The sequence below is a fragment of the Thunnus thynnus genome, chromosome 5, assembly GCF_963924715.1.
Source record: "Thunnus thynnus chromosome 5, fThuThy2.1, whole genome shotgun sequence".
In the NCBI taxonomy this organism is placed as follows: domain Eukaryota; kingdom Metazoa; phylum Chordata; class Actinopteri; order Scombriformes; family Scombridae; genus Thunnus; species Thunnus thynnus.
This window is the reverse complement of record NC_089521.1, coordinates 13240852-13257086: the sequence shown is the minus strand read 5'-3', so window position 1 is coordinate 13257086 and position 16235 is coordinate 13240852. Positions and strand designations below refer to the sequence as shown.

Sequence of the window (16235 nt, the reverse complement as noted above, 5' to 3'; positions counted from 1 at the left end):
TTCGGTTATAATATTTGCTCAAGTTTGGAGACAGTTCTCTAATGTGTGGGAGCTTGTCTGGTTGTGTGGACTGCCACAGTGGTTCAGGTATATTTCCAGCATTTTGCCCCTCTTATTTCCATCCACACCTCTCCTCATCCCCCTCTATCCCCATGATGGAAAACGTCAGTCCGCCTAGTCACAATTCCAGAGTTACTTCTGTTTACTTTAGGATAAAATTGTTGCTTTCCATAGATCTACAATAATACAGACTAAAAATAAAGCCTATGCACAGTGTCTGCAGACAGTGGGCAGGTATATTTGAGTTTCTGATTGTCTGATTGTGAGTATAATATTGAATTATGACATTCTATTGTATACAAATTATTTAGATTACTATATAATAATTTTTTTTGTTTGGTTGTTTTTACTTCAACAGAGATGCATTGAATCTTTTGAAGAAGTCTCCTGCCCCCAAAGAGACGCCCGTCGTTGCTGCTCCAGCCACCCCGAGTCCTGTCCCTGTCCCTCCATCTCCAGGCAGCAGACCCAACATACCACCTCTATCTGTACCAGGGAAGCCAGGAGCTCCGGTTAGCACTCCTTACACTATCTCTTTATTTAACACACACATTTCACAGTGTCTTTTTCGTAGCAGTGCTAGGAAATTACATATTGTCAGCCACAGCAATTCAACAACAGCCCATCTTCCAGCGTTGGGCTTGTGTCATGGCCCTAATAAGTGTGACCAATGATTATCTTGAGTATTCCAGGACTTACCTGTCTAGCTACCATAGCACTGTGAAGCATCTTGACTCTTGGAGTCTTGTCTTTGTATGTATTTGTTTGCCAGTGACAGGCTCCCATAGAGTGAGCCTGTCCTTTTCCTTTTGTTGAGGTCCTTGGAAATAAATCTGTCCTGCATATTTTACAGCAGCATAACTACTAGAAAACACTCCACAGTTTATAAAAGGTGCTCTGGATAATAGCTGTAAAGGTAAAAAGGTCATATAGGTCAAACAATGTGCACAGTATGAAGGTCGTTCAGGTTATTGATTGGTTCTGGTATCACAGTTCTGTGGTCAAATGATTGATAACTTCTCATATATCATATGTTTCTTTTGGTATGCCACAACCATTGTAACCAACAAATGTTATCTTGGTTTTCTGGTTAAATTCTTGTTGATAGCTTTTTTGTGTTGTTTTTTTGCACAATATTCATTTTTCTTCTTTATGATTGTGAATGCTGTAAAATGTGACCTATTGATGTCAGACTATAACAATAACAAGATGCTTTAAAGAATCAATCCGTCAATCCTAACCAATCATTAATTCATTGTAACAATCTTGTCAATAGCATCTTTACTTCGTTAACCCCATCCATTTTCTTAGTGATTGATGGCAGCTGAGATATGTCTAGAAATATATGGACAGCGATAGACTGATCATATTTCTTGTTCTTGTCCCCTTTTTTCCCTGTTGTCTCTCAAAATGCCCTTTTCTATTCATTCAATTATTCACAACCTCTTCCTTCCTTCTTGTCTTCCTCAGGGCACTTTCAAAGAGATCCCGGCCTCAAATGTCCGCCGTGTCATTGCTCAACGACTAACAGAATCGAAGACCACCATCCCCCATGCTTATGCTTCTGTTGACTGTGACATGGCTGCTGTCATTCAGCTTCGCAAAGACTTAGCCAAAGGTAAAAAACTCAAGACTCTGCAGGTGTGGGTGTGTGTGTACACATTACTGTAGGACTATTCTTTACATACACATGTAAGTATCGTGTGCTTCAATGAATGTCTGACTGTAACATTTGGAAGGAAACTTTTCCATGAACATGAGAATTTCAGGGTTTTCACATGACTGCTAATTCGACAAAGAGGACAGTCTTTAGGACTGAAAGAAGCTCCGGTACATATCTGCTCAGTCAGGGTAGTCATGTCCCTCTGGTTTGAAGTACCACACTCACACCTCTTTACCATTCCTCAGACATGATGGCTTTTCTCCTTGAAAATGGTTTTACATATATCCCCTGTGTCTAAGAATAACTCTGCATGGGTTAGCAAGAGTTCACATGTTGTATGGGTTATAGGTTCAATAAGACCCAGAAGTCCAACGCCTCCACAGGGCTGAACAGTGTGTCGGGGGATCTCAGAAACACTCAAATCTGACACTGATCACATCTGTTCTTTTTTATGCCTCCGTGCCGACGACAGCCGCGGCCAGAGGTGTTATGTTTTCCGGTTGTCCGGCCGTCCCATTCACGTGAACACGTTATCTCAGGAACGCAGGACTCAAGGATGAACCGATTCGAATTTGGTGGTCAAAGGTCAAGATCACTGTGACCTCAAAAATCACGTTTTTGGCCATAAGTCAAAAATTCATATGCTAATTATGACAAAGTTTCACACAAACGTCTAATAGGATAAAATGATCAAGTGATGACATTTTATATCCAAAAGGCCAAAGGTCAACGTCACTGTGACATCATAATGTTCTGCAAAAACACTTTTCTGGCCATTATTCAACGCCATAACTCAAGAACAGAAGGGGAGATTGTGACCATATTTCACATTTGGTCGGATACGGAATTGGTGACACTAATCTTGGTGTCCACCTTAAAACTGTGGTGGCTGTATAGATCTTCTGTGCTGCCGGGTTGAAGATGTGTGTGAAGCATCCACGTTTTAGAATTTGTAGTTTGTTAAAGCAACATCCATATCCGAAGCTTTGTCTACTGTCATGGCTACAACTTTGTGTTCTATCAGAAGCTGCATTATTGGCTAAGCATGTGAACACATACAAGGAAAATACACTTAAAACATTTTATTAAATTCCTTCAATACAAATATTATGAGTCTCAACAAACATAGATGTAGACTGCAACTTGACTGGTTGGCAGAGGCATACAACCACAAATAAGCGTTTCTATAAACCATGCAGCACAACATAAGGCAGCTGATATTTTGATAAGACACCTACAGTTAGTTATACACGGTATATAGCTCTAATCTAACAATTTCTGATCTCTCAGTTTCCATCTTTTACTAGTGGGACGGCCACCTCTGCTAGCTTGAAATGGCTCATCTCACACTTTAGAAATTATCAATAAACAAGTTTAGTAATTTGATAAAAATTGGAGTTGCTTTCAAAAAAAAAAAAGTCAAATTTTCATTCAGATAGTTGTTCCTTTCTCCATAGAGTTACAGTACAGTACTCTACCAGACTAATCATTTCTCTCTGGTTTAAAGTGTTTCAAATGAATTCTTCAGGGTGTTGACTCTTTGGTGTCATCTGCACACTGTTTAAAGTCCCCCTTCAGTGTACTGTAGCTACTAAAGTCATCCTCATAAAAGCCCTTTGTTTTTGTGACTGTCACACAGGCTATTGATACAGTATCAAGTTGCATTTCAAACTAAATACTTGCTGCAGATGTGCTCCAACAACAGATTAATACTTAAAATATAACTAATTTATTTCAATTAAACATTCTCCAACCAAAATCAGCACCGAAAATAACGTTTAATTTGGTTAAAGCAGGAAACTCAGTAAATCAGTCTGCAAATTTGTGATGATGTGTGTTCATGTCGTGACGCTCTGAACCATCCAGACATTTCCTGAAGAAAAGCTTTTCTGTTTGTCGAGCTGTCATTATCACAATGAATTGTGATAGACGTAACTGTCCCAGAGCTGAGAGCAGCAATGTGACTAGCTAGATAGAGAATGTATTAATCACCACACCCGTTGATCTATATTCACCTTCACTCAGCCTTTTTGCACATTGCCCTGCTGCAGATACATGAACCAAAACAGCAGGCGCGTATGGAGACGCCCACACAGTCCGTGCGCCTAAGACCTACCACGCTGTACTTGGCATTCATTATTCAAATTTCAACTGATGGTGCAAAATATTAAACTGAGGGTGCAATGCATGCTCTTGCATCCTCATAGAACCAAGCCTAGCCACCGAGGAGGAAAATTTACAGACATTTACTATAAAATAAAGCAAGATGTCATTGCTTAGGATAGATGAGCCATCAATGAAGAAGCCATCATCTGATTTCACATATCTCAATTACTGTTATGTAACCTAGTCTATAATGCTGTAGTAAGTGGACATTTTAGGCTATGATATCACTAACATTCTGACACATCGACAGTGTGTTAGAATGGCAATCTGGTTGCCATGGTAATGGATTACATCCGACTATTAATCATACCCCCATTGTCTGGTTGAGAAAGACTGTTAACCGTTAAACACCAAGTAACACCGGCTGGAGTGGGGCTTTATTGTTATGTGACACATGACAGTAGATAAAGATAGAGAAGGTAAAGATAAAGTAAAACATCAAAAGTTGGTGGAAAAGTATTAAATGACTCTGGAGACAAGGATGTGTGAGAAGAAAAGAGATTGGTGCATCCATACAGATATGAATACTAGCAGGAACTAGTGTGTCTCCTTCACATTTTGGCAAGCTGCTGTTTAACTTTCCTAGCAGCTGTTACTGAGCTAACCGCAGCTTGTTGTGCAACAGCCGTCAGGATGTGAATGTGTGTGTTTAAGGTAGAGGGAGGTTTTCACCACAAGCAGAGAAAGGGAACATTGTTTGTGAGTCACTCTTTATCATTTGGTCACATTCAACCAAGAAAATATTTATCTGTAATGGCTGCTTTTCATGGATGCCTAAAATGTAACCTATGCTTACTTTGGCCTGTTCTTCATGTTTATATAAAAAAGAGTGCTTCAAGAATTTTCTATTTTTAAACATTTAGTTCAACACGCTATCACATAATTGGCTTTATTTAGTTTAATTTTGCCTAGCAATGAAACAAACAGTAAATCTCTCTGGGTCCTGTCTCTGTGATGGAGGAAATGGGATGGCCATTCCAGACCTATTAGCGAGGTTGTGTGTGTACTGAGGGATTCTCTCCCCGGTTGTTTTTGCGGACTCTCATTGTTCAGGAGCAGCACGATTTCACGGTTAGCTCGTTAATCATCCCGCTCACAGCATTCATAACTGTCTGGTACTGTGCTAATGGACAAGAGTAAGAGTTGGCAGCAATGCCGGGCCAAGCCCGCCCGGCCTACTGGTGTCACACACGGAGAGGGGAGTGGAGCAAATTACAGTAACTAGAGGGGGACTGATTCTGACCAAGATAAAGGATGTGTTTTATTCGAAGGGATTCAGTTGTATCACATATTGGTTATTTGTAAATGACATTTCACAAGTCTTATAAGTCCACATGTCAATATTTTGTCACCTTGTACATGTCTGTAGTTCAAACCATGCAGCCAAGATTACCGCTTACCAGCTGTCGCATAACCTTAATCAAATTGATTCTTATAAGAGCTTCCAGAGTCACAAGCTGTTTTTTCTTTGTCTTTTCAGAACAGATCAAAGTGTCTGTCAATGATTTCATTATCAAGGCAGCTGCTGTCACACTTAAAGTAAGTATTGTTTGAAATTTCTAAGTTTGGTGTAATTTGTTCATTTAACCTGTTTTTCTTTCAAGCCAGACTTTTTGTTTTTTCGTCCCCTAACTACATGTATTTATAATATCCTATTCAAGTATATATATCTATGAATATATGGTGTTCCAGTGCTTAACAAAGCCTGTTTACACAGACATACTGTAGTCCATACTGTAAGTGATTTCCATGGCAGCATCACTTGGTCACTTAAGTTTATATTACTTCTACAAAAAGGTTTTGCTGTTGTTTCTCCTTGTTGCTAATGGGGAATCAGCTGACATCAAAAGTCACGCTATTTTAAAACGGGAAAAACTAATCAGGTCATTTTGTTCTGCTTTCTGTCATTTGATGGAAATTCTGAGTAAATCACCAAAACAACAACTTCCCCGAGCAGTTAAAGGAAATAAAAATTGAGAGACAAATATCTTACACATGCATGTTTACAGCGTTTAGTTTTTTTTGTTTTGTTTTTTTTTTACTAAATGCTGTAAACAGAGATAACATTCTTTAATTTCAGGAATGTGTGGAAAGAAATGGTGGTTAAAAATAGACATGGTTCTCTGGTAATTTAGTTATTCCAGGCAGGAATGTCTCAGTAGCATCTGATAAGGACAACATTGCCCATCACTTACTTATGTTTACCTCTTATCGTGAAATTTTGTATCTGTTTCAGTGAATATGTGTCGGTCATAAGCATTTACATGTACCAGAGGTCATGGGAGTCTCACATTCCATCATACAGACTGCAGATGTATGAAACACTGCTGTATGACCTATGCTATATAACAGTGACTGAGAAACCTGGATGTTATGTCATGTGTGACTGAATGTTAGGAATGTAGACCTTAATTGTATACATTTCCAGGTTAATGTTAGTGTAAAATGCCAAAGTAGGACATGGCTGTCTCATAGTCCAGACACTATGTTGTATTGTTCATACAATGTACCAGATGGCCAGAATTACCTCTTTGAATTGGATTCTGCACTGAACTAAGATCTGTGAACTTGCATAACACTGTAATGTCAGAATATTGGCAAAAGCAACTGTACTTTCCCCTGAGGTGACCTAAGTCCATCGGGAAGTGGCATCTGAGGCCGTTTCTTTTTCATCTTTTTAACCAACTGGTGTGCATTGGCATGTGTTCAGCTGTACATGTAGGCAGATGAATTTTTTTTTTTCTGTGTTCATACAACAAGCAAACTAGTATCCAGAATAACCTTTTATCGAGGCTTGATATCTATACGTAGATAATCTGAGATCAAATTCATTAAAAGCAGATTATCTACATATAGATATCAATTTGTAATAAACAGACTTAATTGAATGTTATAATGTCATAATGAATTTATAGTACATGCTGTAGGTCATATTGTGGAAAATGACATATTTTTTGGTATTTTAAGTTTTTCATTTCATTCTCCACCCTCATAAAGTGCATGTAAGCACTGTGTAACCACAGCAGGGAGGCTAATAATACTTTGTCTTTCAGTTTATCTCCCTTTGTCTAGTTACATCCCCCTTATGGGCTGTCCTCTAACTTTTTATTTAATCTATAGGAGATACCAGAAGTGAACGTGACCTGGTCTGGTGAGGGACCCCGCGCACTTGATTCAATCCACATTTCAATCGCTGTGGCGACCGACAAAGGCCTCATTACCCCCATCATAAAGGATGCTGCAAACAAAGGGGTCCAGGAGATCTCAACTAATGCGAAGGTAAAACTCACAGGAGCAAGGGGAATGAAAGACACAAGACAACATTATGAACTTTTATGTGATAATATGCTCTGAGTGAACCCTCTTGTGAGAGTCATCTCCTGAAGCTATCTTGCAAGTGCACTTATCTCATGCTTTCTTCGCTGGTAGATTATAACTCCAGGCTGTGGGGGCGTTCAGTGTATTACTTGAGGTAAAAATGTGGAGGCTTGTTGTTGATTTGTACGTGGGAATAGATGAGGGAGCTGAGGTTTAGCTGCAGCCCGACTGTATGGGAAAACAAACTCTGTGGGCATCTGTGGAGTTGCACTCATCTATGCCCTCTGGTTCTAACTCTGTACCAAATAGACTTTTTTTTTTTCCCTGTTAGACATCAGAGCATGCACAGTCAAAATAGACACCTAGATAGATCCGTAGATAAGTGATTAGATTTGGGATAGTTTGATTTTGGCTGTTTCCGGTCTCAGCTGTCACGGGCCACAGATGCAGTACAGAGCAACAATGGTCAGTTCTTTCTCCTGCTCGCAGTCAACAGCTGGGGACAGTTTTATTCACAAACACACGAACACACGCTTTAAATCTGATATGCATGTATATGCACACATCTTGAGTCTTTCTCAGTAAAGACACACACAGACAGACCAAATGGATGAATCTCTAAAGCTGAGGGTAATTAACCTAATGTCTCTCACCAGAAGTGGACTGGTGTAATATTCTCCAAGCGTTCAAGGCCCATGTTCATGCCTGTTATGTCTTCGTGAAGATATATTTCGATTCAGTAACTACCAGCAGAAAGCATGGAAGACTCGAGGCTGTTTCCATAAAACATAATGCATTGTCAGACTGTTACACTGCTTTCAAACTAAATGACACAACGTTCACCGGCACAGTGTTGAATCTCAGCAGAAGTAATAGTAACAACAGTGGCCGAAGTAGTATTTGTAGAAGCAACAATATCAGTTTCAACTTGACAGGGACGAGAGTATGTGTGGGAGTTTTTTGGGCACACACAGTGTGTCTGTGAGTGTAAGTGATATTGATTAAGTGAGGGAATGTGTGTGTAATTGGATTTTAGACATACTATTACTCAGATTCCAGCATTTATGACTGTGCTTTTAATGCCTTAAATTCATGCAGACAGATATTGCAATATCTTCAGCTTGTGAAGTGTTGTCTGTATGTCTGGAGAGACATCTTAGTTTATTAATGCTATACTGTAAGAACTAGCTGTGAATATGGTGCTTCACCACTGATAGTAATGCTGTGTTGCCATAACAGGTGGTTGCATAGATTAGTAATGTTCACACAGTATTTCATTTCGGTTCGACACACCTTGAACAATTTGCAGTTTTATAAAAAATCCCTTTTCAGTGCCCTATTTTATTTTATTTATTTATTTTTATAGTGATCTATGAAGATTCCTGTGTTTTCTCCAAGGTTGTCACACCCATTCATGCTCTGATAGAACACGGTTTCACAGAAGTTGGCTGCAGTAATGCGTTCGTTTTCCTTGCCAGATGTCTCATCTTCTCTTCTGGGTGTTGTCAATTCCCTCTCTTCATTTCAGCAATGTGCAGTCTGATAGTTTCCATTTATCTCAGCTTGCTATTGGACATATAATCATTTTCTTGAACATGATATTTGAAAATAGACCCCTGTAGTCTTTCACCAAATGGTCTGAATGGTAAAACTGTGGCTGGCAGGTTTTTTAACACTTTGTGTTAGTTGTTTTGGACGTCTGTTTAGGTCACATAGACGTGGTTAGGTATCCTGTCAGTACAACAGAACCTGTAGAGTATTCTACATTTTTAGTCTGAATAATCAATGACATCCAGCTTTGCCAGGAGGAAATATGCCCATATGGTCTTAACAGCTTTTCATGTCAAACATTGTCTGCACTATTTTACTCCTTTTTTGGTTTATTGAGCTATTGTTTCACAATACTGTGTGTGCTTATGTCTGCATTCACATGGCCAAATAAGGAGCTCTGGCACTATCTCAGTTATGATTTGCACATTAGCTTTGTCTTAAATGTCACGTAGCATGTGGGTGTGTGTTTATTAGTGTGTATTCCATGTATCCTGTCTAATAGCTTGCTTGGATCCTTTCTTTTCTGAAATCAAGCTGAAGAGTCTGAGTGATATGTAATGTTTCTTCCGTAGGCGCTGGCCCAGAAGGCTCGAGATGGGAAGCTTCTCCCTGAGGAGTACCAGGGAGGCTCATTCAGGTAAACTTAACACACACACACACCATGTGTTTTTGAAAGAAGAGGGGCATGGAAAGTTATGACATTTTATAACGAATGTAAACACATTTTTTTGATGAGTGAAAATAGAAGCTGACACCTAATTCTGTCCCACAATTTCCTGTGTTGCCCACTGAAAAGATAGTGATCATAAATTCCGGATGTTAGGACTTAAATCTGGTTTCACAGTCAATATATTATACATATTCTACATTTTATGCAGAACTGAACTGATTGTGGTCCTGGGCGACAAGGACTATCAGTTACAGTGCCATCAATTGCAGAAAAGTGGAAGGGAGGCTTTTCAACTCATTAGAATTAATGGTGTCATTTAGACATAAATTGGGTTTCTGTGTCAGACAGGAGCGATGAATTCATGTGGAGACGCAGCTCTCTTTGTCCTCCTGAGGATATATGTGTACGCCCTTCATCTATTCGTTTTTCCATCCCCCTGAGCTAGAATTCTCATTAAGACTAACAGCAAACTGTCCTCAGGGTCAGTCTTACTCACCATACACATCATTTGAAAAGCTTTGGCAGCTGTTACAGCTGTTTTAATCTTTAGTGATCAATGTTCCATTTTATATACTGTATAAAATAAGATCTTCACAGCATATTATATTTATACACTTAATTCATATTCTTATTTTTTATTCACTCACTCTAAGTGTTAATGTTCTTTTTCTATGAATTTGCATCAGGAAGCTGGTTTTACAACCAACATTATGTCTGCTTAGTTAATTTTTATGTATTTTCTCCCCTGCTGAGCTTGACTAATGATGTAATATGTGTACTGTCTCTTCTCTCTTCCCATCCCATCCCTCCCTCCCTCCCTCCCTCCTCCATTTCTCTCCATGGTAGTATATCTAACTTGGGGATGTTCGGTATCAGTGGCTTCAGCGCCGTGATCAACCCTCCTCAGGCGTGTATCCTCGCCATCGGGACCTCCAGGACCGAGTTACAACTGTGTGAGGAAGACCAGACCTTGCGCAGCCAGCAGCTGATGACAGTTACACTGTCAAGTGACGGACGGCTAGTGGATGATGAATTGGCCTCACGATTTCTTGATAAGTTCCGCGCCAACCTAGAACAACCACAGCGCATGGCCCTAGCCTAAAAAAGTAGTATATAGTTGTATTAAAACACTGGAAAGACTAAACAAACACCTGCATGACAAAGCCTGTCTCATGCCTCCACAAGCAGACAGTTCTGAAAAGTTGATTCCTATTCATCCTCGCATTATGGCTTACAAAGTAGTCTTGTACATAGTGTAAACTTCTATTCGTGGCTTGCTTTTGACAGATAATCACCAGGCTTTGTGTTGGAGGAGTTAAACTAAGCTTCTGCTAGAGTGGTGGAGGATTCTAGCAGTGGTGCCAAATAATAGCAAGACAGACGTTGCATCGCAGGGTGGTTGTACTATCACACCAGTGTTTGTGTATATATATAAAGTAGTGATTCCATTTCAAGTTCTATTTTTCAGTGCCAGCGCATCTGCTCTGTGTCACTATTAATACACATGCAATTTGTACATTTGTCAGATATTTATTACCGAACATCAACAGCAATTCACTTTCCAATAAGAGTAAATCCACAAGAACCGTTTCCTGTTGTAACTAAATTCAAAAGTCAAATTAATCAGTCATGTTAATATGTTTTAACTTATTTAAAACAAACATTGTGATATCCCTGAAAACTAAGTCTATGTGTATACAAAATAAATACCGTTTGAAGTTCTGGTGTCTTAAGATGCCAATAAAACTCTGTTCAACCTTGAAATGTCTGTGTGCCTCATTAAAACACGCCATCGCCTACCTTCAAGATGTAGCGCAGCTACCAGAGAAACCACAGATGTGTGTGTGTCTGTTTCTATTTAATTAGAATCTAAAGAGTTTACATAATAATTACTTCATAGAAGCCAATTAGGATAATTTGCTAGCTGAGTATACAGGTCAGCCTCTGTTGGCAGATGCTTATCTTTGCTGTAAGCCTGGGCAGAACAGCTGTTTACATATGTATCAGCACCAGTCAGTGGAGCTTATCCTACATATGCATAAGCATGGTTTGGTACTATTTCTTTTAGAGATTAAGGACAAAGCTACTGAAGCGAGGAAACTTTTGATTTCAGACTTGTTCTATTTGACAAGACAACGAAGTTCCAAACCAAGACATTTGGAAATCATGGTGGTCACGGTAAAGATTAGTTTTCTTCAGTTCTTATGACAAGGGCTGTAGTGAAAGTCTCTGCCTTATAGGAACTTCAATAAATGCCTTTTTCCCCTGTTATTCTGCTCTTACTGCCACTCCTCACTCACTGAACCACCACATTTCAGCAACTGAGGTGTGAGGACATTTTGTTCTGTGGTTGCTGTGGTATCAGATAAGAGATGTGTGCATTCTCTGCTGAGGAGACACACATACAGCCAGGGTACATAGGGACAGGGGGTGTGTGCAGGCAATTGGCACAACCCAGCTGTTTTCTACAGTATACCCACTGTTCTGCTTGCCGTTTGCACACATGCACCTTCCACTTTGCTAGTTACCACGGTGATGGAAAGTACACTCAAATAAAAAGTGAGAGGAGACCACAGAAATGGTGCCATGTCATGTCTTCCATGCGTTTGTGATTCGACAAGCATGCTGACATTCTCTCTTTTAATATTTGTGAATCACTCAGTTTTATTAGTTAAATCTTGGTTATTACAATACATTGGAGACTATATTCCATCACCTGACATCATCTCTTCTCAGCCAAACTAATCCTTTTCCTCATCTCCACTTATCTCCTTCTTATTCAAAACGAATGTATTATTGCTTGGTGAGCCGTGCTCATAATCCAACCACAGTATTGTGCGGGTATTTATCTGTGTGCACAACTTCACCAGCTGTCTGGCAGAGATACAGTAGCTTCATAGATCAACCTGTGATCAAGTCACTGACACAGCTGCTAAAGAAGGTGAAACCAATGTATAAGCTTTATTATAAATCACATGGCAAAATGGAAGAAAATGAACATGAATGTGTGCACATACTTTACAGTTTGTGTGGATATTTTATGTTTTTTGCACACATACAGAAGATGACATGGCAGATCTAATCTTTAAACGCCAGCAGCAAGCTGACAAACAAACACTGTTAAACTTAGAGCCTGTGGCAACCACATTTAAATGTTCTTAGAAATGTTCATGTTCTTGTGCTACCCTGCCTCCTAGTCTAATGAGATGTTTGTGTTAGATCAAAGCCTCTTTGTGTCTTTGGTATGCAGTATCCTTAAAACCTAATATTTTTTATATCATTGCAGTTGAAGCAATATCCTTTTTCTATTATTATGTTCACTTCACTGGTATGATGTGTCAAGATGGTGAAATTGTGTTCCCTTATTAGGACCTCCTGCTATATCAGACCTCACTATCAACTTGACAAGTACTGGGGCTGTTAAGCAGAGTGGTTGAACAATGCCCTTCCAAATATCAGTTCTGCGACTGCAGCAAAACACATTCTGGCATTTCATTGGCTTTCCTGTCACAGGCTGACATTCTGACTGCCGCCCACCAATCTCTGCCCAGCAATCTTGTTATGCGTAACAGCTGGATAAGAGAGCCATCAGACAGAAGGAATCAGATTTGTTCCCGCAGAGGTTTTTGATGAACTGCACACAAGGGTCTTGAAGATAGTGTGGGGGCTCTGGCAGGCGTGTAGGTCAGACTCATGGACACACAGCATGGTGCGGAGTGATGGAGGCAGTTGCTATGGTGACCAAAGTGGGCGAGTGTGCACTTCTGTTGTGCTGATATTTGGACGTCCTTCTGATACACAGTCTGATGAATTTGTTGGCCCAAATGCAGGGAACATAAGTGGTCTGAATTCCATGTCTGTGTGGTTTCAACAGCACATCCATTGAGGGGATGGAAGCCCCTCTTGATTGACAAAAAAAAATGGCAAAGGGTAAGAATAGAGTCAAAGCTTGGAACCTTTTTTTTTTTGTATTAACAGTCCCTGGCCTTAAAAAAGATTTTTCTTTGCATTTACTCTTCGGAGGATAAAATATAACTCAATAATGAATAATTTACTTGTTATCTCTGATATTAAAGGAACCTAATGGTTGTATCATGCGGTAATGGGCCGTTTTAGTCTGTTTTGCTGCTCAGGAGTGCCTCCCTGTCTCTTTCTCTTGTCTCACACACACAGACACATATTTGTGTGAACAGGCTTTGTGAGTGATCACCAGTGTCGGTGAGAGGCTTGCTCTCATCCACATTATCTCACGCTCAAGTTTGTTCAACCATTGTTGACAGGATTTCCTCTGGTCTCCCCATTTTCCCTTACTACCAGCACTTCTCTATTCAGTCGTCTTTTAATGGGCGTGCAGTCTTGTAAAGCCTACTGTAAAACTACTACCTCACACTTCCACTTCCTCCTTCTGTCTGAGTTATACTACATTTAGACCTCTATGTAATTTCTTTGGAAAGCTTCCTTTGTCGCACATCTAAAGGCATCTTGTTTGAGTGTTATGAAAGGAAGCATGTGTCAATCAACCAGACACCGAACAGCATTTGCAAATATTTCACCTGTGGGATTACCGAGGCTTATCACTGCTGCGCTGACTGAGAGTACGACCCAGAAGGGGGATGACACAGGACATTCCAGTTGGCTATACAGTGCTCTGTGACACTCACTGTCCAAACACGCCCGCTCTGCTGTCCCAGCACCCAAACACAAGCAAGGCCCTTGCTTTGTTGTCGTTGCACAAAGCCTGGCCTTTTGAAGCAGTCCAGTCATGCTCCTGTGACGCCGGGATAGCTCATTCAGCCCGAGATGCTGCTGCATTGAACAAGCCAACACACTCCTGACAGCCTCCCTCACCTTCCTCAGAGACCTCCAGCACAGGCAGCAACATAGATATATCAGACATCTGTTTGCTTTCAATAGTCGTCAACAGGAAGTTTAAACAGGAAACTGAACTGTCTGATGAAGACAAACAAAGATCTGCCCAATAATCTGAAGATATCACAACTTCTGTTTGTGGTGGATCAGATTAAAATGTGTGAAAACATAATGCTAGACATGCTACAAATATTATGCTTTAGTAATGGCACAACATGTACACATCTCAGTACACCACATCTGCACAAATATTCAAATTCACTGGATGTTTAGACAGTGAATGATGGATTTCATCTTGCTGCTCTGTACGTATATGGTCATCTTGCAATCTCTTCTAGTCGCATTCCAGTGACTGAGGTAGTTGGAGGGGAAAAAGGCACATTGCCTAACAGGAATGCTGAGGAGTTGCCATTAGTCGGCCATTACCATGAGGAATCCCAACCACAAGGACATCTGATGAGGGTGTGTGTGTGTGTCCTCACTGACTAACCATCATGGAAAAAAAAAATTTTCTCCTCTGAGTGCGTATTGGCTGAGTCAGCTGTCTGATGTTTAATTTAAGGTTCAGTCATGCCCAGTATACAGCTGTTCGACTCCGGTGTTTTTCTTTTTGTGCTGCTATAACGTCATACAGCAAAGATAGCCAGATAATAACTCTGGAGCCTTGGTTAACTGTTTGGTGAGTTTTTGAGCCGACATTCAGACAAATAGGCTCCCTTGTCCTTTTGCAGCCTCTTTTAAATCTTTCTCAAAACATAACCCACTTAGTTTTTAGGTCATGTTTATGTTCACTCAAGTTCTTGAATATGAATACTTGAGTTCAACTAGGGTGAACATGTTTATTTTACTTGTATAGAGTGACAGTGATTGAGAGTTTTGTGCATTCCATCGTACTGGAGTGTTGACTGAGTTAGTCTTTTTTTTCTAAATCAGTTGAACCTACATGGGACCATGTGTATGTTCAGCTGTTTTAAAAGAGATTTATCAATCACAGCAAATGTTACACATTGACCCAGCTATTCATTAAAGGAGAGGATCGTCTTTAAAGTTTGTGTCAATGTTGTTTCTCCAGAGAGAGAAACCGGGATAGACATTGTTCTGTTAGGGAAACTAACTCAGGCTGGATAATCATTTGTTTTTAGAGTCTCTGTGTCACTGTCAGTTTTTTTCCTCTGTCTCTTTTTCACTCTATGTGTCTGGATTTCTAAGTTTACCTTATTAGATTGTATTAGAAATCACTTATAGTTTAAACATATTTACATTATTTTTAACTTTTTAATCACATCTGGCAAGGCAAGGCACACTGTATTTATATAGCACATTTCATATACCACATATACCAAAAAAGTCAGTGTAGTTTATATGAAAAAAAAACTAAACCTAGAACCAAATACAACCTATAGATTTGTTTTTTCTTATATGATGTAAACATGCTTGTTTTGTTGTTTATATTGCATCAGTGTTGCTATGCCAACAACTAAACAGGAAGAGATTTGTATCAGTGGGGCAGGAAATGACAGTATGTATGAATCATTTTGATGCGTGGTGTTCTTTTTGTTCCTTATTTCTGGGGTGTAATGTGTGTGTGTGTGTGAAATGAGTCATCAGCAAAGATACATGTGTCTGAGCTAGTGTCTAAAATCATATCCAGAATCAGGGGGAGATACTTAATTTTATCTTTAATATGTTCTCTAAATTGAAATATCTAATTTAATCTTAGTTCCTGCACTTATTCAAAGAATTTCAGCCTTTCTGTTTTTAATGGCCTCTTGTGAACCACTTGACCTGGAGTGCTAATCAGTGGTTTGCCTTAAACCGGAGGTCAGTAAAGGCTAAAGGAAGTCAAGGGGCTCTTATAGGCACCCATTGGGAGTACATTGTTCTCAATGTCTTCAGCATTGTTTGAGGTCCCATCTATGGATTATTATTAGCTGTGTG

General features: G+C 39.8%; 1 protein-coding gene across 1 annotated transcript in view; it reads left to right on the top strand.

Annotated features, from left to right (window-relative positions):
* The window catches only part of pdhx (pyruvate dehydrogenase complex component X), a 32255-nt gene extending 21063 nt beyond the window's left edge, over nucleotides 1-11192 (top strand). Inside the window, exons 6-11 of the mRNA XM_067589343.1 lie at nucleotides 419-572; nucleotides 1531-1678; nucleotides 5370-5428; nucleotides 7010-7168; nucleotides 9331-9395; nucleotides 10275-11192. Coding sequence (XP_067445444.1) covers nucleotides 419-572; nucleotides 1531-1678; nucleotides 5370-5428; nucleotides 7010-7168; nucleotides 9331-9395; nucleotides 10275-10530 — 841 coding nt within the window. The 3' untranslated portion in view covers nucleotides 10531-11192. The remainder of the gene's footprint in view (nucleotides 1-418; nucleotides 573-1530; nucleotides 1679-5369; nucleotides 5429-7009; nucleotides 7169-9330; nucleotides 9396-10274) is intronic.
* Nucleotides 11193-16235: the final 5043 nt, after the last annotated feature.